Consider the following 27,406-nt stretch of genomic DNA (forward strand, 5'->3'; position numbering starts at 1 on the left):
TGCAAGCCACTATGGGCAAGTTATCATCTGCATGCAGTAACTTCGGCCTCGCCATCAACATAAAGAGTGGTCATGGATGTGCCCAGATGTGGATCTCTTGCTCGCTGTGACACTGGTAAAAGCTAGCCTGTCTGATGAGGACTGGTATCCTGAAACCGTTCCCAGGATGCATGTTTCTGGTCCAGGGAGGACTTGGCCTGGCAATTCGGGCTGGAATGTTCCTATGGAGAGCGGGGTAAAGGCTGATTTGCATGTGGCTTGGTCCAAACTGGGGTGATATGGTGATCAAAAGAACAATGGATTTAGCCCATATCTCTTGACTGGGGGTGAGTGTCTGAAAAGTTTCAGCACTCCATCCATCATCGTGTTGTGTTTGCTATGTTCACTCTAAGTGGCCAAGTGTATGCCCAGACAGCGGTCCATTGCTTGCTGTACCATTGGATTCAAGCTAGCCTGGCTGATGAAGGGTGCTACCCTGAAACCAGTCCCAGGATACTTGTTCCTGGTCTAGGGAAGACCTGGCCTGCTAGTTCAGGCTGGAATGTTCCCATGGGGGGGGCAGGGTCAAGAATGATTTTCATGTGGCTGAGTCCACACTGATGTGGCATGTATGAACAATGGATTTAACCCAGATCTCTTGACTGGGTGTGGGTGTCCAAAAAGTTTCAGCACTCCGTCCTTCATTTTGTTGTGTTTGCCATGTTGTTAGAATATCAGATGAGCGCATTCCTCTACATCTCTTCTACGGAGAACTCACCCAGGCAAATCCCTCCCAGGGAGGACAAAAGAATTGGTTCAAGGGCACGCTGAAGGCCTCCCTGAATCCTTCCAAGATCAACACCATCACCTGGGAAGCCCTTGCACTGAACCATCCAGGAAGGCACAGCCTCATTCACAACAGCTGCCAAACCTCCTGGGTGAAGCATACTGCTGAGACTCAAAGAAAGCAAGAGCTGCCTGCACATTGCCGACAATGTCTTCACAGTTCTGCCAGATTTGTGACAGGACATTCCACGCCCGAATCGGACTACTCAGTCTTCTTTGTGTGTACATAGCCCGGACAGCCATTCAATGAGATGTTGAGGTATTAAAGACAACGAAGGACTAACATCAGGTGCCAAGAATCACAATTCCTAATCCATATAGAACACAAGGCCAGCAGAGAATTGTTATGTCTTCTCAATTGTTTAAAAGATCCTTAAATATTTGGTGGCAGATCAGAGTAAATATACATTCCTGCACCCACCAAAAAAGTGAAATAGATATTAGAAATAGATGATTAAGCAGCCTTGAGGAGGGGAGTGAGTAGTTGGCCACAGAATGTGATATTTTATCTCTTGGAACATTACTGCTTTATGAAAACTTATCAGGTCTGTAGATTGCTTCTGTGGTTACCCAGCTGATAACGGTGTGTTATTATTCTGCTGCAGTGAGCATGTCTGCCTTATTCTAATTGTATTTTTGTTGACTTGTGTGTCTACATCCGTTTGTGTGTAGACCATTGTCTGCATAGGCAGAGTAGGCTGTTAGGAGCCAACATTAATAGCATGTCTCTGTCTTTCGGGGATTTTTTCATATTATATAGAATTGAAAAGGATGCTATGAGCAGACAAAATTTTAGGATTTGTAAGGGGTCTCTTTCCATACGTCATAGGCGAGGATGCAGTTAAAATTACTTACTATAGAGTTTAACAGAATAGGCGAAAAGTGGACCAATAAGTCAAGGAAGCTGAGGGATTGGCTATCAAAATTCAAATTCCAACAGTACCTTGTAAAAAAAAGAGTCCTGGTTGACACCAAAAGGAACAAGGTTACATTTGAGCCCTCATCTTGCAGTTTACCCTAGGACTTGACATGAGACAACCACTTCAATTAAGACCGGATATCGATCACTTTATGGAAAACTGAAATGTGACAAAATGATGTACACTTGGACCTATCACTTCGGCACAGAATTCAGATATAAGGAAAAGAACTATGGTGCAACATAAGCATCATTTATACTGGGCATCATCTGTCCTGTGAATAATGAGAAGAGGACCGCATCTGGCTAATTTGCTGGAAGGAAGAGTTGGGACGTAAATTTAATAGTGAGGAATTCTGAACTAGGAATACAGAAAAAGCAAACTCATTCAATCTATGAGATGAAGATTGCTGAATGACGACTTGGAACAAGACAACGAGGATAAATAAACTTGATGGGCTATCTAGCTGTCCCTGACATTACCTACTTCCAAGCAGTGCAGTTTGGGATACTGTGTAAGCAGCCTGGAAGCAATACCAAAAATCTGGGCATATGTAGTTCATGCACATTTAGTGATGGCATTGGAGATCTAGTAGGTTCATTAACCATTAGAGGTGAAACTGTGCACCTTACACATAACCTGGGGCAATTTATAAATTTGAAAACACTGGTATCATTCCCATCACCAAGTACCCTATCATTTACAAAAAGGACTTTAACCATTCTGTGACAAAGGGTCCTTTCAATAGCTATTTGATTGCAGTTGCCACACAGTCCCATGAATAGTTTGTATTAGAGCTTTAAAATGATTTAATACCTGTGAGAAAGTATATAGGATCCCAGAAACTGACTTGATAATAATAGATTAAATAATAGATTAAGACAAAACAATGGATCTTAAAATACAAAATAGAAAATGCCAGCAATTAGAGAGTCCACAGGACTTGAGAAATTAGTTGGCAAACTCAGCTCCGCTCTTATTGGCTTACTTCAGCTTTCTGTACATTTCTTATCTTCCACCAGAGTGATAGAGCCACGGAAGAGATGAAGAAGGTGGAATTTAAAGATGCACAATTCAGCAGTGAGCAATGTTGCAGTGTTCGACTCTGGGCAGATTCTGGCAAAAGTTTGAAATATGGGCAGTATTAAGACAGCACATTAGAAATTCATGTGCACTGGCATGCCAATCTTCAGAAACTACGCAGTATGTTCCACGCACTACTAGCAGTTATCTGTAGGAATAATGAGGGAGAAGGTAATGCCCTAGAAAGATGGCAAAGACATTCCATATGTACCATTTTCTGAAAGGAAGACCTAAGCACAGTGAAATATAGATATCCAATGCTTGTTCATGGTGGCACAAGAGATTGTGTCTTCAAGGAAATTAGAAATCCTGACTGAAAATTGTTGTGGCAAATGAGCACATCAACAGAAGCACTTCTCACCGAAAATAGGGAGACTGTGGGAGATGATCTGTAATGAATTGGCTACAAAAGGGTGCATATGTGTGTCATGCAACAGACCCTCCAACTTATAAAGCTTAACACATGGCAGCCAGACTTGGATAATGTCCAAGAGTAAGTATATTATCTTATAATGGGTGTAGGAGGTGAATCTGTTTTTTTAAATTGGGTGATGTTCTGCCTCTTTAAGTATGGGTTAGACTTTTGAATTCTGTACCCTTGAGTCCTTCTCAGATGTGGACAAGGAATGGAATTTTTGAAATTCTGTTTAGTAAGTGCAAACTGTATAGGGAAGAGGGGAAGAAGTGACAAAGTGTCTCACTGACCGATGGGCGGAGGGAGGAAAGGAAAATGTTGGAGGGATCAGGGTATTGAAGAATGTGGCAATGTAATCACACAAATCAGTAGCAAATATTCTGTTCTGGTGACAAGGATGGTAAATTGGTAACTGGGCTGCTAGTTGAGGATGGATGACTCTTGTTTTGCCACAGAATTAATGTGTTTTTACTTTCGCATTGCTTTTTAAAATCCTGAGCAGGCAGGTACAGATTATTATGTTCTTGTTTTTAAAATGAGGACCCTGTGATGGGTCTACTTCATTTCACTTTCCTTTTGCACTCTTACCTCTTTCAGGTCCGTAAAATTATTCGTGTGTGCAAAGGGATCCTGGAGTACCTGACTGTGGCAGAGGTGGTTGAGAGCATGGAAGACCTAGTGACCTACACCAAGAACCTGGGACCTGGTGAGTGCACTAGTCAGAGGCGCCTTGAGGCCACTGGGTGATTGTCCCGCGATGGCTGGCAAAGGAGACTACAGTGATGGTCCAAATGAGCCAAGGGTGATGGGTGGAGTAGCTAATGCGCTGGTCACAGGTAGGATTGTTTGATGGCTAAGGTGGAGGCAGTTGGGATAATGTGTGAGGCTGCTTGGATGGTATGTGAAGGGCCGGGTTGGTGAGTGAGTAGTGAAGTATTACGAGAATGGTCTTGGATTGCAAGGTGCCGTGGTTATGATGAAAGATTGAGGAAAAAAAGTGGTAGAGCCACATGCCTAATGTACCTCAAACGATGTTGACTAGTCTGCGAGAGGGGATGAAAACCTGTGGCAAGGGCTGGTGAGATGGCAGAGAGTGGTGAGGCCAAATGTAAGTGTATGCGAGCATAAAACCTGAGAGTGAGGTAGATTGAGAGAGGGGAACTGAATCCCAGATGCAAATTTAAGGGTGAGGATGCCCAGTGCTAAGCCAACTTCTTGCTTGTCACTTTGTAAAACAGGAATGACCAAGATGGCAAAAATGATTGACGAGCGGCAACAGGAGCTGACTCACCAGGAGCACCGTGTGATGTTGGTGAACTCCATGAACACTGTGAAGGAACTGCTCCCCGTGCTCATCTCAGGTATTGGAACTAAAACATACACTACTGTCTGTGCCCATGGAATGTAATTTAGCATTTATCTACTCTGCTGCTGATGTCACATGAGGCACTCTTGCATAAATGTTTTCCGACCTCTGCTCACCTTCAATATTTAAGCACAAGTACATAGTGGTCTGTGAGCTCAGCTCTCATATTCCAGCACTAGAGTGCACTGTTCCTGTACTCCTCATCACCCCTGCAGTTATCTGCACAGGACCTTGTTATCTTGACATTTAATTTGAGGTACGTACAGCTTTTTTGTGCGCTCCTGCAGTTCTCAAAGACTACAACGCAGTACTTTCGGTGGTTATCATTAGTACACCATCAGTACTCGATGTCTTCATTTCATTTCTAAGTCACTTGCATACGGTACTTATGTTAACATCACAGGTATCACAGAACTAGTGTCCACTGCTCCTTTGCTACTCTTGGATACCCAGCATTAGCATAAACTGTCCTCATTCCTTTCAAATGAAGGTGTTGTGAGCAACAGTAGGGTAAACACTTTGGCTTATGGAATAATTGTGATAAAATCTTGGTCCATTACTCTGGAATGCCTCTAAAATTGGATGCATGCCATGCATTGTTTCATCCAACTCAATCAGGATTTCGAGCAGAATGTAGCGCACATAGTTATTACATTACTACTGAGTGATCCACCAAGGGTTTACCAATGGAAATACCCCTATGACGCTAATCCTGTTGGTTGACGGTATCAAATGCTGCAGACAAATAATTCACCAAGTGCTGTTGCAGCAACTGGTTGTTTTTGGTATTGGGGTGCTGCCTTAGATTGATCTAACTGATTGGACTGCCCATGTCGAACTTGGGCCTTGCTTGCCCAATTATCCTTCCACTGGCCCAGATGATTCAATCATTGCCCTAATTGCTCTTATGCATGCACCCACTACACAGATTTTAATAGCAGATGATGGAGATCCCAGCACAAGCGCTACCACTTTACAGGAAGGTATGCCATTTGTTCAGGCAATGGTTAGCATACAGTAGATGAAAACTGAATGAAGAGAAAACAGATATCCTTCTCCACGTTAGGCGGAGGCAGTATGGAATTATGACTTTTGGCTTTCGTCAATGGGACCAGAATCTGTCCCTATTCATAATGTAAATACTTGGGCAGGGTAGGGGAGGATTGGTTGCACATGTTTTATTAGTGTTCTTTTTTTATATACTGCTTCAAAATAGACACCTGCTGTCTTGGAATGGAAAGTGAGAAAATAAATTATTGACTACATCTTGTTTTATGCAGGCACATGCAGATGTAAATATCAAAGAACTTTTTTCCGACAATGTTAAGCATTGCCAAACAACCATATCTGATAGAGACTTCTAGTTGCAGATTCCTTACCTTAGAATTTTCCCCCAGGCGTCAGACTGGATCCGGAGATTTTTGTTCGAGCAATACCCTTGCGCGTTGGTAGGTGGTGTTGGTCGACTCCGCAGGTGTTGTGGGCGTCGTGGTCGCCGTGATGAAGTCGGGGGTAGTACATAGATGCCGCCCTCGCGCAGTGACGTCAGTTCTTTTGTTTCCGCGCCACGCGCTAATCCGGAGAGAGCTACCCTGGCTATTTTTTGGCTGAATTTGACCCTTTTGTCGAAGTTTTTTTGTGTACGAGTTTAGTGCATCGAGATGTCCCCGGAGACCGGGTTTAAGCCTTGTGAGGACTGCCATCGGACGATGACGGTGACTGATCCTCATTGCGTTTGTCTGTGGTGCCTCAAGCGCGACCACGACCTGAAGTCGTGCTCAGAGTGTCGGGCCATGCACCCGAAGGCTTTGAGGGAGCGGTCCCTAAAGCTAATGGCGGCCCGGCACTTGACTCTGCGTAGGTCCTGGTCTCGCTCGAGAGGACGGTCTCGAGAACGGTTGCAGAGTCATCGCCACTGGTCTTCTTCGAAGTCCTCAGGTCAAGGTAGGAAGAAGTCGAAGAAGTCCCATCGCTCTCCGACTTCATCCCATCGATCGGCCGACACGGGACGGGCGTCCACGCACTAGGCCTCCTTCCTCGGAGCCTGCGTCTCAGTCGACTCCAAGTTTCCTTGAGTTTCCCGGAGTTTCCCAGAGCCAGAGCGACCCCCGCCCAACTGAAAGAGTTTTACGATGCCATGCGCCTCATCTTTGGGCGGGCCGACCCAGATACGGCGCCTTCGGGCCCAAGGGGTTCGGCTGAGGGGCCTTCAGGTTCGAATGTCGACGCTACCGATATCGGTAGTGCCCACTATTGACATCGATCCAATTCTTATGCCCAACGACTCATCGGCTTCAGTGGGCCCTATTCGCCCAAGGTCGGATTCTGACCCTTTTTCCTATGGGTACGAATACGGGGAGGAATTGAAGGGGTCCCTGGACCCTTCTGAATACCAGGATGACCCTGCTATGGACTGGGCACAGGATTTGGGCGAAGCCAGTGGTCTGGATACTTCTCCTGACGCTGGCATGCTGTCTCCTCCTACTGTGGCTACGTAGGAGGGAGTTACTTACAGTATGGAGGTCAGTAGAGCAGCTGAGGTCCTTGGCCTTGAACTACCTACTGTGGAAGTCAGGTCTAATCTCCTGACAGAGGTGCTTCAGCCTGGGGCTTCTACTTCAGAACCCCTTCTCCCATTCAATGAGGCCCTCACTGATGTCCTTTTGGGTACGTGGTCCAAACCCAACACATGGGCTCCTGTGAACAGGACTATCGCTCGCCATCGGCCCGCGCCGAATGACCCAAAATTCCTGTCCCAACACCGTAGGGAGAGTCTTGTAATCCAGGCTTCCTTATCTTCTGGGGCGTTCCCTTCCACACCCCTGGATAGGGAATCCAAAAGGCTGGAACAATTTGGCAAGAAGTTGTTTTTTTCCTCCAGCCTTGCAATGCGGGCTGTGAACACTGCATGTCTTTTGGGCCGTTATACCCACTCCCTGTGGGATACAGTTGCGCAGGTCCTGCAGCTGATACCGGAGGAGGCCCGTGCTATCATCTCCCAAGAAGTGAAAGATGGGAGAGACGCAGCAAAGTTCACTATCCGTTGTGGGCTGGATACGACCGACTCTCTGGGCAGATCGGTTGCGACCACAGTGACCTTACGGTGCCACGCCTGGGTACGCACTTCTGGCTTCTCGGGGGATGTCCAACAGTCACTCATGGACATGCCCTTTGATGGCACCGGTCTCTTTGGAGACAAAGCGGACTCGGCCTTGGAGAGATTCAAGGATTCCCAGGCTACGGCTCGGTCCCTTGGTCGTTCGTCCGCCACACGCTCAAGACAGTCCGCTTTTCGTCCCTTTCGTGGACACGGAAGGGGCGCCTTGTCACGTCCTCTACCCAGCCACCGTGCCACGCAGGCTGGACAGCCTATGCGTGGTCGTGGACGCGGAATCCCACGTGGCCGTGGGACAGGGAACCAGAGGTCTGTCCAGTCCGCCTCTGCCCTCGCTGCAGCCTCCAAACCCTCCTAGTCCGTCCCCTCACTCCCACCCGTTGGTGGCAGGATCCGCCATCACCTGCTCCACTGGTCACATATCACCACGGACGGGTGGGTTTTGCAGATCATTCGGAAGGGCTACTCCTTCCCTTTCGAATCTGCACCACCACACATGCACCATCCTTCCATCATCTTCCAGAGGATCATTTGGTGCTTCTTCATCAGGAAGTCGCAGCTCTCTTGGCCAAGGGAGCTATAGAAAGGGTCCCTGGCCAGAAGTAGGTTGTGGTTGTTATTCCTGCTACTTTCTGATACCAAAGAAGGACAAGGGCTTACGTCCTATCCTAGATCTTTGGGACCTGAACTACTTCTTCAAGAAGGAGAAATTCAAAATGCTCACCCTGGCTCAGGTTCTGTCTGCCTTGGACCCAGGAGACTGGATGGTAGCGTTGGACTTGCAGGACGCTTATTTCCACATCGCCATCCTGCCTGCCCACAGACGTTACCTACGATTCGTGGTAGGTCACGAGCACTTTCAGTTTACCGTGCTCCCTTTCGGCCTTATCAGTGCCCCTCAGGTGTTCACGAAAGTGATGGCGGTGGTTGCAGCTCATCTGCGCAGGTTGGGGGTCTCAGTCTTCCCCTACCTCGGCGACTGGCTTTTGAAGGCGCCTTTGCCCCAGACAGTTGTCTCCCACCTTCAGACTACGGCGAACCTCCTGCACCAGATGGGGTTCACTATAAACGTGCCGAACTCACACCTGACTCCCTCTCAGACGTTCCCTTTCATTAGAGCTGTTCTGGACACAGCGCAATTTCTGGCTTATCCTCCCGACAAGCGAGTCCAAGACATTCAGGCTATGATTCCGATCTTTCAGCCTCGGTCTTGGGTTTTGGTGAGGCTGACTCTGAGGCTGCTGGGCCTCATGGCCTCCTGCATCCTGCAAGTAACACATGCCAGGTGGCATATGCAGCTCTGCAGTGGGACCTGAAGTTCCAGTGGGCGCAGCATCAGGGAAATATCTCTGATATGGTCCAGATCTCGGAGGGGACTGCGATGGTGGCTTTCGAATCCCGATTGGGTCAACGGCAGATCCCTCTCCCTTCCCCAACCAGAATCTCTATAGTGACAGATGCGCCACTTCTGGGTTGGAGCGGCCACATGGGGGAGACAAAGATCAGAGTCCTCTGGTCTCCGGCAGAGTTGGGACTCCACATAAATATGATCAGGCTTGCGTTGAAAGCATTCCTTCCCTCTCTTAAAGAGAATGTGGTGCAGGTGTTCATGGACAACACTACCGCCATGTGGTACTCCAACAAACAAGGCGGGGTAGGGTCCTGAACCCTTTGTCAGGAGGCGCTACGTCTCTGCACTTGGCTGGAACATCAGGGCATTACCCTGATATTTCAACAGCTGCGGGCTCTCTTAATGCCAAGGCAGGCGAACTCAGCCGCCGACGCACAGTCGTTCACGAATGGCGTCTCCATCCAGAGGTGGCTCAAGGTCTCTTTCTCAAGTGGGGAGAGCCTTGGTTAGATCTGTTCGCCTCTGCAGAGAACGCGCAATGTCAGCTATTTTGCGCATTGGAGTTTCCAAGGCTGCACTCGCTCGGAGATGCTTTTCGTCTCGAGTGGAACTCCGTCTTCCTTTACGCCTTCCCGCCTTCCCCTCTTCTGCCCAGAGTTCTCAAGAAAATAAAGTACGACCGGGCCCAAGTTATCTTGGTGGCTCCGAACTGGGCTTGAAGAGTGGTATCCAGAGCTATTGAGCATGTCCATCGATCCTCCACTCAGGCTACCTCTTCGGGTGGATATTATGTCGCAGCAGCAGGGGACGGTTCTCCACCCGAACCTGTCCAACCTCAGCTTTCATGCGTGGAGATTGAGCGGCAACAGTTGACGGTATTTGCCCTTCCACCCGAAGTCTGTAATGTTATCTTGGCACCCAGGCATCCATCGACGAAAACTGTATACGCATGTTGTCAGAATAAATTTGTGGCAATGTGTACCAACAAATCTGCTGACCCCCTTTCTGTCCCTCTGTCAGGGGTACTTCTGTTCATTCTTTCTTTAGCCCAGCAGGGCTCTGCTTTGGGCACCCTTAAAAGGTATTTGTCAGCCATTTCCGCCTTTATTAGGCTTCCTGATCAGCCCTCACTCTTCAAATCTCCTATTGTGAGTCGGTTCTTAAAAGGGCTCACCCACTTATTTCCTCCCACTCCGTTCATCATGCTCAGTGGGATCTTAATCTTGTACTTACTTACTTGATGTGTACCCCCTTTGAGCCAATGCATAATTGTCTCTTGCGGTTCCTCACATTCAAAACTGTCTTTCTGGTCGCTATCACCTCTGCTCGCAGGGTGAGTGAGCTTCAGGCCCTTTCTTCAAAGCCTCCATACTTGTCTGTACACCCTGACAAAGTGATGTTACGCACTAGAGCTTTCTTCCTTCCTAAGGTGGTTACACCTTTTCATGTAGGCCAGTCCATCACTTTTTGCCTACCTTCTACGCACCCCCACATCCTTCCCATGAGGAGGAGAGACTCCACCGTCTGGACCCAAAAAGAGCATTGGTGTTCTACCTCAGTCGTACTAAAGATATCCGGGTGAACGATCAACTCTTTGTTGGCTATGTGGGTGCGAAGAAAGGGAAGGCAGTGCAAAAGCGTACCATCTCTCGATGGGTGCTTCTTTGCATCAAAATGTGCTACGCTTTGGCTAAAAAGCAACCTCCTGAAGGCTTGCATGCTCATTCCACCAGAGCAACTGCGGCTTCCACTGCGTTAGCACACGGAGTTCCTGTCCTGGATATCTGTCAGGCAGCTACGTGGGCATCCCTGCACACGTTTGCTAAGCATTACTCCCTGGATAGTCAGGTCTGTCGAGACGGCTACTTTGGTCATTCAGGCCTGCAGGACTTTCTAGTTTGATCTTGGTTCACAGCCCACCACCAAGGATGGCATTGCTTGGGTATCTATTCTAAGGTAAGGAATCAGCATCTAGAAGTCTCTATCAGATGTACAAGTTACTTACCTTCGGTAATGAAATATCTGGTAGAGACATATTCTAGTTGCAGATTCCTTACCGCCCACCCATCCTCCCCGCTTGTGAACTGATTTCTAGGGACAGGAATTCCCCCTTTCAGGTCCTTAGCTCTGGCGCACCGATCTCGGTGTTCTTAGAGGCTCTGAGCTCTGGCGTGGAAAGTCGTTAAAAGAAACTGACGTCACTGCGCGAGGGTAGTGTCTATGTACAACTCCCAGCGTCATCACGGTGACCACGACGTCTGCGGAGTTGACAGACGCCACCTACCGACGCAGAAAAATCTCCAGATCCAGTCTGACTCTTGGGGGAAAATTCTAAGGTAAGGAATCTGCAACTAGAATATGTCTCTACCAGATATTTCATTACCGAAGGTAAGTAACTTGTACTTTTATTTATTTTTGCTGAAAAAAAGCTTTATCGAAGCCAGTGATCTGCATTGCTTCTATAAGCCAATACTGATAGACTTTCCAAAAGCTTGTGTTTTTAAATGACCTCTGCCTGTAACAGTTGGCTCCAAGAGGTGCCACTTGGTTCCATCCCAGCTTTGTGCTTTATGTTGTCAGACTGTACTTCTTTATTGTTTCTGGTATGTAGGAAGTTGGATCTGCCGTTCCTTGAGGGCCTAAAAAACCCACTGCGGCCTCATTCTGCAGGTTGGCAGGAATCCGATTTTGAGCTTCTCCTCCATCAACCAGAGCACTTGCTGGGGCTTGTTAAAAAGTTAATGTGGGTGTATGTAAATGCATGGACTTGCATGCAGGTACTTGACGCCTTGATGCATTGGTGTGTTTGGCTCCTTAGACATTCCCCCGTATGTGGGTTCACACTGGAAACGGTGGTTGCTTTTGGACCTGGCTTCATACTTGCTATCTCAGGTCAAGTTAAGCTACTTCAAGGCAGCCTCAGAATGAAGGAGAGCTACGAGTATATGTAGACTCTACCATTGGTGCTAATCGTACCAATTTCTGAAGGCTCAGGAAAAAGTCCTGTTAAGACATTGTTTATAGAGTCCACCACGGACAGAAAGCCAAAAGTACGTTGGATGCCCTTACTGCCAAATCTTTGGCAGGCATCTCACCCAAACCAGTTGCAGAGCCCTTTGAAGCACTCTCTGCCTCATGCTTTAGTAACACAAACAGAATAGATTTCCACCAAACAGTGAAATTCTAGGGAACACCCTCACTCACCACAAGAAGAAAGCAAGAGAATGTTCCCAAAAGTGACATGCTACCCAGGATATTGGAGCATTCTACAAGAATGGGTGCAAGGATGGCTTCCGACGTCCCCCTAGAAGGTCGTTGCTTATAGCCTTTAAATCTTTTTTGTGTTTGTTCTTGTTTCATGACTAACCTTCCTCCCTCCTGACTTCCAAACACTATTTCAATACTTTTTGCCAATTTTTTTAATATCTGAAGAGCCGTAAAGTTGAAAGGTGAAATGGATATTTTTCAATTTTGACAGCCTGTTCCATTCTAAGGAATCATTCAGCGTGGTGACCTTGGTACCCATTCTAGCAGCTCTGTAGGGGGTGAGGGGCTGGTTGGTTAACAAATTCTACAAATCTCGAACTTCGAGCCTCATCTGGCAAGATCAGTCAACCTGACAGGAAGAGACCACATGTCAGAGCTCAAAAATGGGTTGGCTTCTTTCCTTTCATCCATACCCATTTTGACTCCAGACATATTTGCAACTTTTCTCATTTTGCATTGTGCATAGACAAGGCTCCTCTTTACTTTGGAGAAACATTACTACTGGATTTGATGGTCTTCTGCTCAGTCTGCTCTCATTTTCTGCTCCTAAAGTCCTAATAAAATAGATCTAAACTTGAAGGTGCCCCAACTACTATGGTTTACCATACAGAACAAATTGAGTTTTTTCCCTCATACCTGATTCATCTAGTAATGGAGTCGTCTCTCTCGCTGCTGACTGAATTTGACCCCACAAATCAGGATTATTTATCTTGCTAGCTCTTTATAATTGAACTTGGCCTCCAGTTTCTTAAGAACTAAAAGTTATTTGTAAGGAAATGCCTCTTTGGCATGGTTACCCCCTAACTTTTTGCCTTTGCTGATGCTAAGTTATGATTGAAAGTGTGCTGGGACCCTGCTAACCAGGCCCCAGCACCAGTGTTTTTCCCTAAACTGTACTTCTGTCTCCACAATTGGCACAACCCTGGCACTCAGGTAAGTCCCTTGTAACTGGTACCCCTGCTACCAAGGGCCCTGATGCCAGGGAAGGTGTCTAAGGGCTGCAGCCTGGCTTATGCCACTCTAGGGACCCCTCACTCAGCACATGCACACTGCCTCACAGCTTGTGTGTGCTGGTGTGGAGAAAATGACTAAGTCAACATGGCACTCCCCTCACAGTGCCATGCCAACCTCACACTGCCTGTGGCATAGGGAAGTCACCCCTCTAGCAGGCTTTACAGCCCTAAGGCAGGGTGCACTATACAACAGGTGAGGGCATATGTGCATGATCACTATGTCCCTACAGTGTCTAAGCAAAACCTTAGACATTGTAAGTGCAGGGTAGCCATAAGAATATATGGTCTGGGAGTTTGTCAAACACGAACTCCACAGTTCTTTTGCATTCCACTTACTTAGTATATGGTTTGGTCTCCCTCTAAGGTCTCCGTTTTGTTCTGCTATGTCACTGTATTCTATTGCTTTTTATGCCAATTCCTTACTTCTAATGTGTATATAATAGTGTGCTTACTCACCTTATATAGGAGTATTGCTTATACATTCTTTTAGTATTTGTGTTACCCTACTAAAGTGCCTTTATTTTTGTAACACTGTGTGGTTCTTTCATGTGTGTAAGTGCTGTGTGACTATATTGGTATTGCATAAGCTTTGCATGTTTCCTAGATAAGTCTTGGCAGCTTATCCACAGCTACCTCTAGAGAGCCCTGGCTTCCTAGAGACTGTCTATACCTCACTAATAGAGGATACCTTGACCTGGTATAAAGTGATAACACGAAATGTGCTCACCACACACCAGACCAGTTTCCTACAGACACTTAAATACTCGAATTTTAGTCCCTTACCCATTTGTGGATTTCTGCCAAAATGTTGGAGGCAGCAGAACATTATGCTTTGTGGGTTTGAATTAAGATAAATATTTAATCTGTAAATTTGAAGCTGATGGAGTTGTACAAAAAATTCAAAAAGGAATTATTTTCACACATATGGCCAATTGTGTTACTCAGCGAGCAAAACAAAACTATTTGAACAGCAGAGTCTGTGTACGAGGAATATGCACTCATTATATTTTCTGTGGGTGGTTTTGCCAGGGACACTTCATCCTTTGCTTGGTGCTGATGCTCTGGAAATGCATGTTCTGATTTGAAACTGTTCTTGTTGTGCTAATTTGTATCATGCAGCTATGAAGATCTTTGTGACAACAAAGAACTCAAGAAGTCAGGGAATTGAAGAAGCTTTGAAGAACCGCAACTTCACAGTTGAGAAGATGAGCAGCGAGATCAATGAGATTATCCGAGTGCTGCAGCTGACCTCATGGGACGAAGATGCCTGGGCCAACAAGGTACAGTGTGGGGAGAAACCTTGGCAGTGGCGGTCAGGGTTGAGGTGTGTGGGGGTTGGGAGATGGGTAGGGTTGGACATTGAGAGTCTTGATTTAGTGGAAGAGGGGTACCTCATTGGAAGAATGGAGTCTGGGCCAACAAGCTTCAACGTAGGGGAGATATCGGGTTAGAGAGCGGTTACTCGTGGTAAGGGAAAGTCTGGGCCAATACAGTGCAGTTCAGGTAAATATCCTAGGAGGTAGAAGTCTGATCCCTCATAGGGCATGAATGCCCGCGTTGATTGGGTATAGTGTGATAAGGCAGCTTGTGATCGGAGAAGGTGAAGCAATTGTATCTCGGGGTGCAAGCATCCCTAGCTCAACAAGGTATAGTGTAGGAAGATGTGTCTAGTGGTGTTACTGATGAAACAAGGGCACTGTGACCAGTGAGGTACAGTGTCAAAAGACTGAGTAATGTGTGGTGGTTTCTCAAAGGACAAGGACACCTGGAGCAGTGATATAGTATAGGTAGCCTGCTCCTGGGGAAGATGGGTGGGGTTAAGGGGCATGGCGGATGGTTAACTTCTTGATGGGAATGCCAGTGCGAGTGTGGTACACTGTGGTGTGATTAAAAAGTTTTATGGGGTCCAAGTTATGTGTTGCAATGAGAGGCCTTTCACAATTACACATGGCTTTGGGAGGCTGCTTTAAGTGGTGGAGGGGGCTTGTCTCATTTGATGATGGCACCTAGTCCAATGATACACAGTTTGTGGAAACCGCTCTTGAAAGGTTGTGGTGGGGAGCCAGACTTCAAGGCACAAGGGTATTTGAGCCAAGTTAAAGTACAGGGTGATCACTCTGTAGTGGGAGGAAGATACACATGGGATGAGGAAACTTGGCCCAACAAAGTACAGAATGACTTAACTTGTGATGAGGACACTTAAACCAGTAACGTACATTTTGGAGAGAATGCCCTGAGGCTATATACTTCATGAGATGAGGACAGCTCGACAGCAACATACAGCGTTATAAGACCATTCGAGGGTGCGCAGTTCCTCATGGGAAGATGATGCTGGGTCGGCTAAGAACACTTTGGTTGCGACTGCTGTATGAGAGCACCACCTTATTTCAGAAGACTTGGACACAACTAGCTAAGGGGTCTGGAATCGGGGTAATGGCAGGCGTGCTATGAACATGCAGAGTCCACAAGATATTTTAGAGAGTGAAGCTCCTTAGGCTACACATAGACGGATGATGAAAAAATTGCAGGGTGGGAGGTCCGCTCCCGTAGTGGCACATAAGACCGAAAAAATGGGCAAGTACGGTACAGCATGAAGCGGGGGCAGATCCTGGAGTGGCAGAAAACAGAGACTCTTTCGTAGCTGAGGACCGCTGCCTGCACCAAATTTGTACGTTGTTGGTGGTGAGATTGGCCTAACGTAGGAAGAGGAGGATTAGGAAACTCTGAGTATTGTGAGAATATTGATCACAGGGGAGATTATTGGTGCCTAGTCCAACAAGGTATAATAAGGGTGTCACATTTCTATTGGGGTCACAGCCTGTGGGAGGCACCATATCAACAAAGTCATCCAAACCAATAATTAAAATAATGGGTTGTAGGAGGTGGGTGGTCACGTGGAAAGATCTTGTAGGAAGACAGCTCCTTATGGGTTTGCAAGAAGAACATGGTAGGGCCCCTGTCAAGGAGGCACAGGCTGGGTGTATGTGTGTACCATGATGGGGCAGGGAGGGGTGAGTGCCAACTCCTGGTGTGGCACTGCCTGCGTGAACAATATACAGCATGCCAGCTAGTGGGTGCTCTTTGCCACATCAGAGACTGGTTGGAAGTTTTTGAGTATTTACGTGATGAAAATGCCTGCTGCGCTGAGGCAGAGACGGGTGGCTGGTTTCCTGTGAACACTGCGCAGCACGTGCAGAGAAGCGTAGATGCTGTTGTGGCCTCATCACACTACAAGGAATGGTGGAGTCTCCTGGGCAGAGACAGGGTAAAAAAGGGGCACTGCTCCTCCCTTTCACCATTGCATGAGGCTTCCAAGCTACTGCCAGTCTTTAGCCAGGGCATAGTTATGGACTTCTTTTATCTGTTTGCACAGTATACGAGACTACAGCTATGTCTATGGTCGAATGGAGACCACGGAGTTTTCCCTGGATGAAGTTGGCCCCCTCATTCCTGGGAGGGTTGTGACTCTTAAACATTTATTTAATTTAGGGTTTTAGCAAACATTTTATTCTGTGCATCATTTCTTTTTTTTTAAATTTACATTTTTGTTTCTGCCTTTCTTTTTTTATTTTTTATTTGCTTTCATATCCTTTGGACGCTTCTTTTATTTCCTCGTTCTGACCGCTCTGCGCATCTTTCTTTACTTCCATTCTCCTCGTCCTCTCTTCTTTCTTCCCGTTTTTAGAAGGTAAGCCTCTCACCCTTGCCCGCAGCTCCCCCTTTATAGCATGCTGTGGAGTTTGGGTTTTCTCTGCTGTGTGTGTTTGCAGTGCAATTCTCCCACCACAGTTACTATTTGTTGGCAGAGCACTAGCTGCCACCCCCAGTGATCCAAAAGTTGTCCGAGCTCTGTCAGTCTGTGTGGTTACTCTGTGTAAGTGTGTGTGTGTTTTAATTGTGGAGCTTGCATGGAACAGGCATTATTTGTGTGGGAGTTTTTCCAATTGTGCACTGCCTGTGCATTTGAATGAAATGAAAATAAGATTGGTGTCCTCTCTAGTACGCAAAGCCAAACCTCCTTGATATTCTACCCTGCATGATCTTGGGCTAATACTGCAAACCTTGGCTCTAAACGATGCTGTTTTGCCTGTCGTTAGGACTGCCTTCTATTCTGTTATTAACTTAACCCCTCACCTCTGCTTTGGGCTTTCCGTTCCAATAAGCTTTCTGATAACAGTGTTTCTGCTGGGTCTGTCCCATTAGCCTCAGTTTGTGATCCCTTGCCTACAACTTGCCATTCCTCTTACTAAATGTAGGTCATGTATAAACGTAGTGGTATTGGACTGTCTCTGCTTGAATCATGCATTTTAATTGAGTTTTTAATATAAGTTCATAAATGTCTTAGAGGCATTAGGTGAAGAACCGCAAGTAATCAGATTCTGATGACATTGAAAGAACACTTAACTCCACATGCATAAGTTGTTGTTGTCTTCCATTGTCGTCAGGAATCTGTGGGCTTATTTTATTTTTGTTTTTTTTGTTTTTTTCCTCTATCAAAAGTGTTTTAACTATTTACACAAACTCTACATTATTGGACTCTAGGTCCATTTTGATATCAAGGTTTGCCAATTTGTTTACTATTTCTTTTGATTTATGATCGGTTTGGGGTTTTGGAATGTTAAGCAAGGAAAGAATTCTGTTTGTGCTTTATTCCATCTTCTCAAGGAACATGTCAAGCAATTGATGACCACGAGGAATAGGTCTGTTTGCTATCCGGCTGCTGCCAACTAGATATTATGCTTGTAAGAACTTAAATGTGAAGCACATGAAGTCCATGAAAACTGCATACTAGAGGAGAAAGCAAGGAAGTCAATTTCATCAGATAATGACACAAGTATGCCAGAATGGGTGTGGCCCTAGGATTTTCAACAGCTGAGTACCCAAAAGCCTGCCAAAATCAATTGAGTTGACTTAATTACTTCTGACTGTCGCATCTTTAACCCACAGTGGGGAGAACATACATGCACTGATGGATACTGAATAATAGTATTTGCAGCAGGGGAGGGAAGTGTAATATATATATATATATATATATATATATATATATGTGTGTATGTGTATATATATATATATATATATTTGTGTGTGCTACATGAATTCTGTCAATTTTCTTCTTCACTGTCTAGTTAGTTCCATTTTTTTCACCTCCTTTACAGACCTTGACTTTCATAATGAAGTGGAGCATAGAACCTTTCTTTCTCAGTTACACGAGATGGTCTACTTTCTATATTTATTTTTTCAGTTAGAACAAATAGTTGGCCCCTAACTTAGGTTTGCTTTGATCGAATATGATTCTTTGCTAACAAAAGATCAGAACCCCCCCCCCCCCCCCCACCCATTTTACATGGTTGTTAAATAGTTTATATCTAAAGGGGGAAACTCCTGCTTAATCAGTTCAGCAGCAGGGGTATAGTTGTGCTCCCTGCACTCTAGTTTATTCTCTTCATTGACCAATTAGTGAGAAATTACTTTCTAAAGGCATCCCTTCAAGCCAAGTGGTAGATGCTTAGGCTCTTAAACCCCAAGGTGTGAAGAACGACTTCGAAGTCCATCTGGTTCCTTCTGAGAAAATCAGTTTTCCAGAACTGTCAATGCTCACATACATAGCACTGGGTCAGAAGCTGGATGAAAGACTTTAGCAACATAATTCCCATGTCTAACATTCCCTATTGCTGGTAGTATTAAAGTTGAGGAGACTTTCCGAAATAACGTCCTTGTCTGCTGTTTTTCTAATTAGAAGCACCCACCACAAATCTTGGTGGGTGTGGTGGTGGGGGGAGTGGGGCAAATTAAAAAATAAAAATAAACAAACCTTTCCCGACACTGACAGCTGTCTCGCACTCCTCTTCTGATGGTGTCCTAGCAGTGCCTGGGACACCAGCATAGGCTCCCCATGCAAACATGCAACTGCTCTCATGCTAAACCTAGCATTAGAGCAGCGCCAAGATTGGTCTGGGCATCTTGGTCTGCCGCTCAGACACTGCATGGGAGTCTGTGCAGTTTCTCCAGTCCTGCTGTGCAACACAGCTGGGTTAGCCAAACTGAAGTACGCATGTCAGTTTGGCTGACCTCAGACAGCCTGCTAGTGCTTAATTTGAGCCTGTGGTTTCTGGTGTTGGACACCAGCATTTAGTTTTGAGGGCCGGCACTTTTATTTTCTGCCTCAAGCATTTACTGCGAGCAAAAGACACATATGGGAAAGACTGAGGAAAAGAAAAACGAAAAAACATCACAGAGAGAAAGCAGAAAGCTGCAAGATTGAGACAAAGGGGCAGGGAGTGCCTGTAAATGGATTAAAGAGGCCCGAGATTGCTTCAGGGTTACACTGCTTCAGTGTTCCGTGCTCGCACATTTAATCTCAGCAGTCGCGTGATTCAGAGGAGAGCTTTGGGCACCGGCACGTTTTTATTTACAAATTAAGCACTGCAGCTGGCCAACTGATATGCGCACTTAAGTGCACACAGGGACTCCACTCCCCTTCCCCTCTCCCACCTCCCATAGCCAAGCCCCCCTCTCCCTGCACATGCTGGCTGAGCCAGCAGCTAAAAAATAAAACAATAGTAAACTATTTTATTTTTCAGCTGCTGGCTCTTAGCCGGGGGGGCGATGCGCCTTCGCCTTTACGAAGTAGCCGCATCTGTTTCTAATACAATTTGCATTGTTGCTGTAGTAACCACTGGGGAATGACAAGGTGGTCAGTGATGCCTGAAGGAGGCCAGGTCACAGTATCAAAAACAGTTGTAAAATTCCTTCACCGTCAAAGTTTATACCGTATGCCTTATCAACCACTATTCCCAGATCTGACAATGGTTTCTAGAGGCAGTGCAGCACATCTAGAAAGTTACAGAAACAAGGTAAAACAATGTATTCTGGTCAGTGTATAGGCTGGAACTACAGAGCCATTGTATGGTTTAATAAGACTAATAAGAGGAAGTCTGACTCTAGTGGAATTGACTCTTCTTCCTGGGTATGTGTAGAACGCTTTAATCTAGATAAAAACACCAGCACCACCCTCTGCAGTTATTCAACCAGTTCCTGTGTTTTGTTTCAAATAAATGCCCTTTTTTTCATTGAAATGAACTGCATACAATATGATTTTGACCTATAACAATTGATTATAGTTATGGCTAGTAGCTACGTGTTTTGCTCAATCATAGCTTCACTTATGAGCTCCTTCAAGACATTTGTTATGAATTGGAGTGTCATCTGTTTTGATGAAGGAAAAATATCTCTTAGCATTGTTGCAGTAAGCAGTCATTTTCAGTATGAGATTGAATGGTGGCGCTCAGTTTAAGGTTCCCATCCGTTATCTTAGCAGTCCATTCCTTCCTTTGGTCCACTAGTGAAGGGCAAGCCTGTGTTTATTTACGCATACATCCCCATCACAACAAGGTACATCATCATCAACAATACTGGACGTTCGTGCACCATCTTTAAGGAATCTCTGAGACTGGTGTGTGGCATACACTGCCAGGTGCTACTGCTTGCAGCAAACTTTCTAGAAGTATAAAAGGAGACTGTGGGTGAGGAAAGCTATGATCTAGAAAAGTGCAGTGAATCGGAACTCATGAAAAGATGGAGTCTGAAGATGGAACCAGAGGAAAGTGTGAAACGCCAAGGTTTCGCATCCAGTTTCTGATAAAAGAATTGCACGGAGGTTTGTTTGATCTCCCTGCTGACGGTACTTTAATTGATTTTAACCTACTTCTACTGAGCGAAATAAAGCATAAACAAATTTTGTCTCACGTTGTTTAAACTAGGAGTCCGGCAACCAGAATTTTTAAACTGTAGGCAGGTGCCTGTCTTCCTATTCAGAAAATCCATACCAGACTTGTTCCAATAATGAGCACCAATAGTCAACTCCTCCAGACTCATATTGATAGTTTGTTTCTTGAGTTTTAAGGCAGAGGTTGTGTGCCATTACTCGTTACTGATTTTTGTTTGCCTAACTTTAGTGTTGCTTTTCTCTAGTGGATGTAATGTTTTTACTGTATTGAAAAAAAACAAGGAAACAGTGGATAGTGCTGGAGATGCTTGCAGTAAATATGTGTGATCTTGACCTGAATGTAATTTCCATTTTCTGTGCCTATTGCCTGACTGTTAGCATCATGGCCGATGGTTGCTGAACTTCGCAACTACTGTGAAACCAGTTGTCCGGATTTATCTTGGCCGAATCAATAATAGAATATGCTCCGACTAACATCAAGATATTTTGTGTCTCATACCCTGTCCAAGCCAGGCTCAAAACCGTCCTTTTGTGTATGTGGTATTTGTTAGTGGTCAGTCGGGCTTCCTTTAAAGAGTGCCCACAGGTGAGCTGACTTATAACGAATGCTTTAAATGCCAACATTTATTTTTAATTCATTCTTGGATATGTTCCTGCAAAATCTGTCTTCCTTCGCAAATGATGCGGAAACTACCAGATATCCAATATATTCCCAGGAGGGCCAGACGCATGCCAAATTTTCAGGATAGCCACGTAATATGAATATAGGTCTGACCAAAACAAAAGGGTTTCGGCGCTGAAGAGGGGACAGGGAGAAGAGGGAGTTGAAAGCCAAAGATAGATGCTTTTCCAATGCTGCTGCTTGAAAACCGTTCCAAAAACACCCTATGCTCCACCTCCTAGAGAAGAAAACTCAGTCCGTTTAGTCTGGTAACCTGCAACCCTCCCAAATGAATTTGAATACTCGCACAGTCCTGCAGTCGCCAAGTTTTTTCTTTCAGGCTTTCTAGAAAGGCATGCGCAGTGCCTGCTTCTGAGAAAATATTTCTCATTCTTTAATAATCAACCTTTAAACTCACAGGGGAGCCCACTGACGCCGCAAGTCCTTTATACCATCTATCTTTCTTCATCTCCCGTAGGGTTCTCTTACAGGGAAAAAGTATCTGGGTTTAAATAAGGGAGGAACTGAAGCATACTTTGTCCAGTTTCATGCATCCCCTTTATTGCCACCTGCAGCATTCTCTCTCTCCATTCTGCCATTTTCTAAGGTGATAGTCTGAGAGCTACCAAAAGCTGTGTTGTTTCTGCAGTTCTTTTAGAAAAGTCTGAATTCCTGTCTCACCTTGTTAGCTCAGTGGGTCCTTCATCCTCTTATTAATTTCACTTGCAAGTAAATCCACTGGGATTCGTGAACGGGTATGCTGAAGCCAATCATGGTGGCTTCCTCTGTAGATTATTGGGAAGTTCACTCTTCACATCCAGATTGGTGAAGCCCTCAGCTGTGCAAGCTTTGAAGGCTATCATCTCTAACGTGGAGGTACCTACCTCATTTGTCTAGCCTAAATACTTTATGCATATTTTTTTTATATTCTTGTTTCACATCCCATATGCTGTTAGCTAGACACTCCAATTTCTCTTCCACTTGCCTTTTTTGTAGGCCTACGCATGTTTGTTCCTCTTTAGTATCATCACAGTTGGCTTGATATCTCTAGTCTTCGTGGTGTCTCCACCTATGTAGGTTGTTGTGTGTTTCATACCTAATAGTCTCTCTTCTCTGTGTTTGGTTCTAATGTGTCTAATGTCTCCACTGCCTCTCTTAGTTTTGGCTTCTGATGGTGGCTTTGTGTTGTGTCAGTCTTTAGATATTTTCTGTGTTAGCCCGTGTTGCGGGTTTCATGTTAAGCTCTGCTGTGGACTTAATGTGTGTACACTGGTATGAAGCCTGTGGATATGACATCATCAAATGGTGGCCGTGCAAGAGTTCGACCTGCAGTCCTTTTTTGAGTGAATCTCTCTTGGGTTGTCATTTTTAGTTGCCTAAACACGCTTTTCTGCTAATGGAGTCTGTGTGGATGTCCGTTCAGAAGGGCAACATGGTGCAGTAGCCGGCATCATACACATTGTTTTGTAAATATCCATTTATTCAGGGGTGCGTAAGTCTATTTTGACCAGTGTTCGAAGTGGGCGGGATCGGAGTAGCACAACATGCCCCTTCTTTCTTAATTTATGAAAAAAACGTTCCCCAACTTTTTATGAAAAGACAACCGTCCTCGGACAGCAACCTCCGATTATGCAAAAGCTTTGGCTTAAGTTCTATTCAGGTAGTCTCCCGTGCTGTGAGACCGAGGGAGGGGCAGGTAGCTTAACAATGAACAGGTCTTCTTGCCAGGGTGCCTCCTTGCCTGAAAGAAATGCAAATGTGCACAATTGGTTAATCTGCAAATGTAAAGGGGGCTTGGGAACAGGTACTGATTTCATTGATGGAATCACATGAAGGTTTGTGATGAAAAAGAGTTATTCTTTTCAACAGGTGGAGCAAGGGAGTTACCAGCTGAATTGTTTAGTGTGTGCTCTTCAGGGCAGTTAAATAAAAATAAATCATTACCAGTCTGTTCAGTTCTAAAGCCTATATTTTGGAACCACCATTTTAATGAAACATTTATGCACATTTGGTAGCAGTCTGTCTTATATTGCGTATAATGTATATTTACCAAAATTACTTACACATTCTCAGTGCGTTGTGTCACAGCCTGGGCCCTTGTAGCCCTAACAATACACAAGCCACAATTTTCCATTGCACCAACCAAGATTTTATTCTGTAGCTTTCTGGTTACACACAGACTCAGTGCATTAGCTAATAAAGGTTTCATAATACACAATAGTGCGCTTATCACTGATTAACTTAACTTTTTTAAATTTACTTTTCATTTAAGCTGCGAGTTATTTTATATGTAGCTACCTGAAGAATAGTTTTTTTTTTTTAATAGCCACCACTCATTGACCACGGCCCCATTGCATGTAGCATCACAGTTGCCATACTTTTTTAATGCATTTTGACAGCTGATTTTCACATGTTTACATACATGAATGTTTGTGGAGTGAGTTGATCTCACTGCATGCAAATGTTTTATGGCCAAATGACCATTCACCTCTTTATGGAGAATTATCATTCAATGAAATTCTTCTCTCAGCTGGGGCTGTGGGTGGAAAAAAACATAGTTAAATGTTACATTTTACCTGCGTGGGGGGACATTCATCAACTCTGTGTGTGTTTGGTTGACGAGCCAGTAGAGGGCTCTCCCTGACCATGCTTTGTAGCGCAATTGGCTGCTGGCATATTTAAAGAAAATAAATAAAAAAAATCTATTTGAACAAAGTCCGTTACATAGCAGACAATAACATTAAAGAAAGACAGTCGCATTGAATGCACAATAGTGTCAATAACAACTACCGTCGCAGGAGGGTGAGAAGGAAGATTGATTGGCGCTTTTCTGGCCTGTATCAACTTTTTATTGACAATTTTGAAATCAGTACAGGATGATGACATATTATATTGTATGACAGTGCTGCACAGTTACTGGTCACTCTCAGAGTATCTCAACTAATGCTAAACTGTGAGTCGGTGTCACTGTTTCTCCAATGACATCCTGTTGCATGCGTAAAACAGGCTGCGGGCGGTAGTGCTGCTCCAATTTACTATTTCTGGCCTAAATGAGTTGGTCAAATGTACTTTGACTAGTTTGAAAATGAAACTGCCCTGCAAGTGTGGGTCTGCTGTGTTCATCGCCTCGCATCTTGCCATTCCATTCATCGATGACATTGTACACATCACAGCCCCTGGTGTCTGATGACTACTTCCTCCTCAGCAACCTGAATTATCCACCTTGAGGACTCCAGTGATCCAAACACCACCACACTACTCAACAGCCTTGCCACCCTCTGCCTCAGACAGCTGATCACCGTGCCCATGCACATTGCAAGACACACACTGGACCCCATCTTCACCTCATGCAACCGGATTACCATCGAGACCATCTCCCCTCCAGACTGGACCAACCCCCACCACCTACACTTCACCATCACCGCACCCAGTAGCCGCATCCCCAGAACCCCCCCACAGGAAATGGAATGAAAAAATCAATGAGCAGCTCGCCACAACTTTTGCCAAATCCCTCCCTCCGATAACGCCAACACTGAAGCACACAATCTCAATGCATGGATCACTGAATGCACAGACACGCTAGCCCCTCTCCGTCTGACATCGGCCAAGCACATACCAAAGAAAGCCAGCTGGTTCACCACCGAACTCCTAGAATCCAAATGCACCCGCAGGTGCCCAGAGAAAAAATGGATGAATAGCCAAACCAGGAAAGACCTTGCCTTCTTCACAGCCGCAGCCACCGCTGACACATCAAGAGCACAAGAAAGAAAGCACTTTGGGAACGCATCAACTCCTCCACACACAACACAAAGGTATTTTTCTCAGTCATCAAGTTCACAAATTCCACCTCCGAAGCCACCAGCATCCCCCTATTGCTAGACCTCTGTGACAAACTTGCCACCTTCTTCCACTGCAAGATCCAAGACATCTACGCCTACGACAATATGAAGGGGTAGTAAGGGGGAAAGGTGCCGCACATCCAGGGAGTAAACACAGTGTAAGTTTCGGATGTAAGCACAGTTCAATATTGGTGCCAGTGGTCAGGTGCCTTACTACCCAGTAGACACAAAGTTGAGTACCAATGTACACAATTCCAATATACACAATGTGACCAGAGCACACAGATTAATAGTCCAATCAAAAATGCACGGATATTATCCCTGGTAGAATGTAGAAGTTGGAGAAAGAAAACGCCAGTATTCCAAGTCCGTAGGAGAAAGTGTCTTTAATTGGAGGCACAGTTAGCCTTAAAGCAGATATCGAGTTCTTCCAAATACAGCCAACACGTGTTTCGTCACTCAGGTGACTTCATCAAGGCTGGTAAGGTCTGTAAGTGGCAGTGACTCTTCAACCGCAAGGTACATAAATTTGCAGGAGTAATTGCGAAGACTGAAGAGGCCATGATAAGCCTCCAAACAATACAACCGCGTCCACATGTGGAGCCGGAAAGCGTTGTCCGGTCAGAACAGAGGCGGACCGGACGACGCTTTCCGGCTCCGCATGTGGACCCCAAGCTCCGGAACACGATAAGCCGCTCCAACACTGGCACCTTCCCTGAGGACTGGAACCATGCCAAAGTACGCCCCCTCCTGAAGAAACGCCTGGCCAACCCATCAGAACCAAATAACTTCCGGGCCATCTCGCTGCTACCCTACCCGGCCAAAGTAATGGAGAAAGCCATCAACACACAACTATAAAAATTTTCTAGGTCAACAACTCTCTGGACAGCTTCCGGGTTCCGTAGCAACCACAGCACAGAGACAGCTCTTCCTGCAGCCACCAATGACATCCAATCACTTCTAGACTGCGCCACACTGCAGCACTCATACTCATCGACCTCTCAGCGGCCTTCGACACGGTCTCCCACAGCACACTGTGCACCAGACTCCATGACTTAGGAGTCCGCGAAACAGCCCTGAAATGGATGCACTCCTTCCTCTCTGGAAGGACTCAGAGGGTCAGGCTCCTTTCCCTACACATCTAAACACACAGGGGTCCGCTGTGGAGTTCCCCGAAGATCCTCTGAGTCCAACTCTTTTCAACGTATACATGACCCCACTCGCAGCCATCGTCAGAAGCCATGGAATGCCCATTGTGTCATGCGCAGATGACACACCTCATAGTTTCCCTCACTGAAACCCGGGACACTGCCAAAAGGAATTTCCACTCTGTAATGGAAGCCATCGTCACCTGGTTGAGAGAAAGCTGCCTCAAGCTCAACTCTGACAAGACAGAGCTCATCATCTTCAGAAACGTCACTTCAGCATGGGACGACTCCTGATGGCCCACATCTCTCAGCACCCCACCTTCACCGACTGAGCACGCCTGCTCAGTCACCTTCTCCTGCTGGCACACTTTCCCCCAACTCTGGATATTTTTCAAATGGACCCTGTCAGACTGCCACAGGCCAGTCACCCACGCCTTAGTCACAAGCAAGCTTGACTACGGCAACGCTGTCTATGCAGGCACCAGGACGAGAAACATCAAAAAGCTGCAACTCATCCAGAATGCCGCTGCCAGACTTTTCCTTAGCATCCCACGCCAAAAACATATCTCCCAGCACCTGAGGACCCTCTACTGGCTCCCGATAGAAAAACGAATCACCTTCAAGCTACTCACCCACACATACAAAGCCATAAACAACATCTGACCGGCATACCTGAA

The 27,406-nt window shown here is 45.7% G+C and overlaps 1 protein-coding gene across 2 annotated transcripts in view; it reads left to right on the forward strand.

The window, feature by feature from the left end:
* Window positions 1–27,406, forward strand: part of VCL (vinculin) — a 304,948-nt gene that overhangs the window by 111,153 nt on the left and 166,389 nt on the right. For both annotated transcript variants that reach the window (XM_069240838.1, XM_069240837.1), the window contains exons 4-6: window positions 3,841–3,949; window positions 4,482–4,604; window positions 14,475–14,635. In XM_069240838.1, the coding sequence (XP_069096939.1) occupies window positions 3,841–3,949; window positions 4,482–4,604; window positions 14,475–14,635 (393 nt within the window). The remainder of the gene's footprint in view (window positions 1–3,840; window positions 3,950–4,481; window positions 4,605–14,474; window positions 14,636–27,406) is intronic.

The sequence above is a fragment of the Pleurodeles waltl genome, chromosome 6, assembly GCF_031143425.1.
Source record: "Pleurodeles waltl isolate 20211129_DDA chromosome 6, aPleWal1.hap1.20221129, whole genome shotgun sequence".
In the NCBI taxonomy this organism is placed as follows: domain Eukaryota; kingdom Metazoa; phylum Chordata; class Amphibia; order Caudata; family Salamandridae; genus Pleurodeles; species Pleurodeles waltl.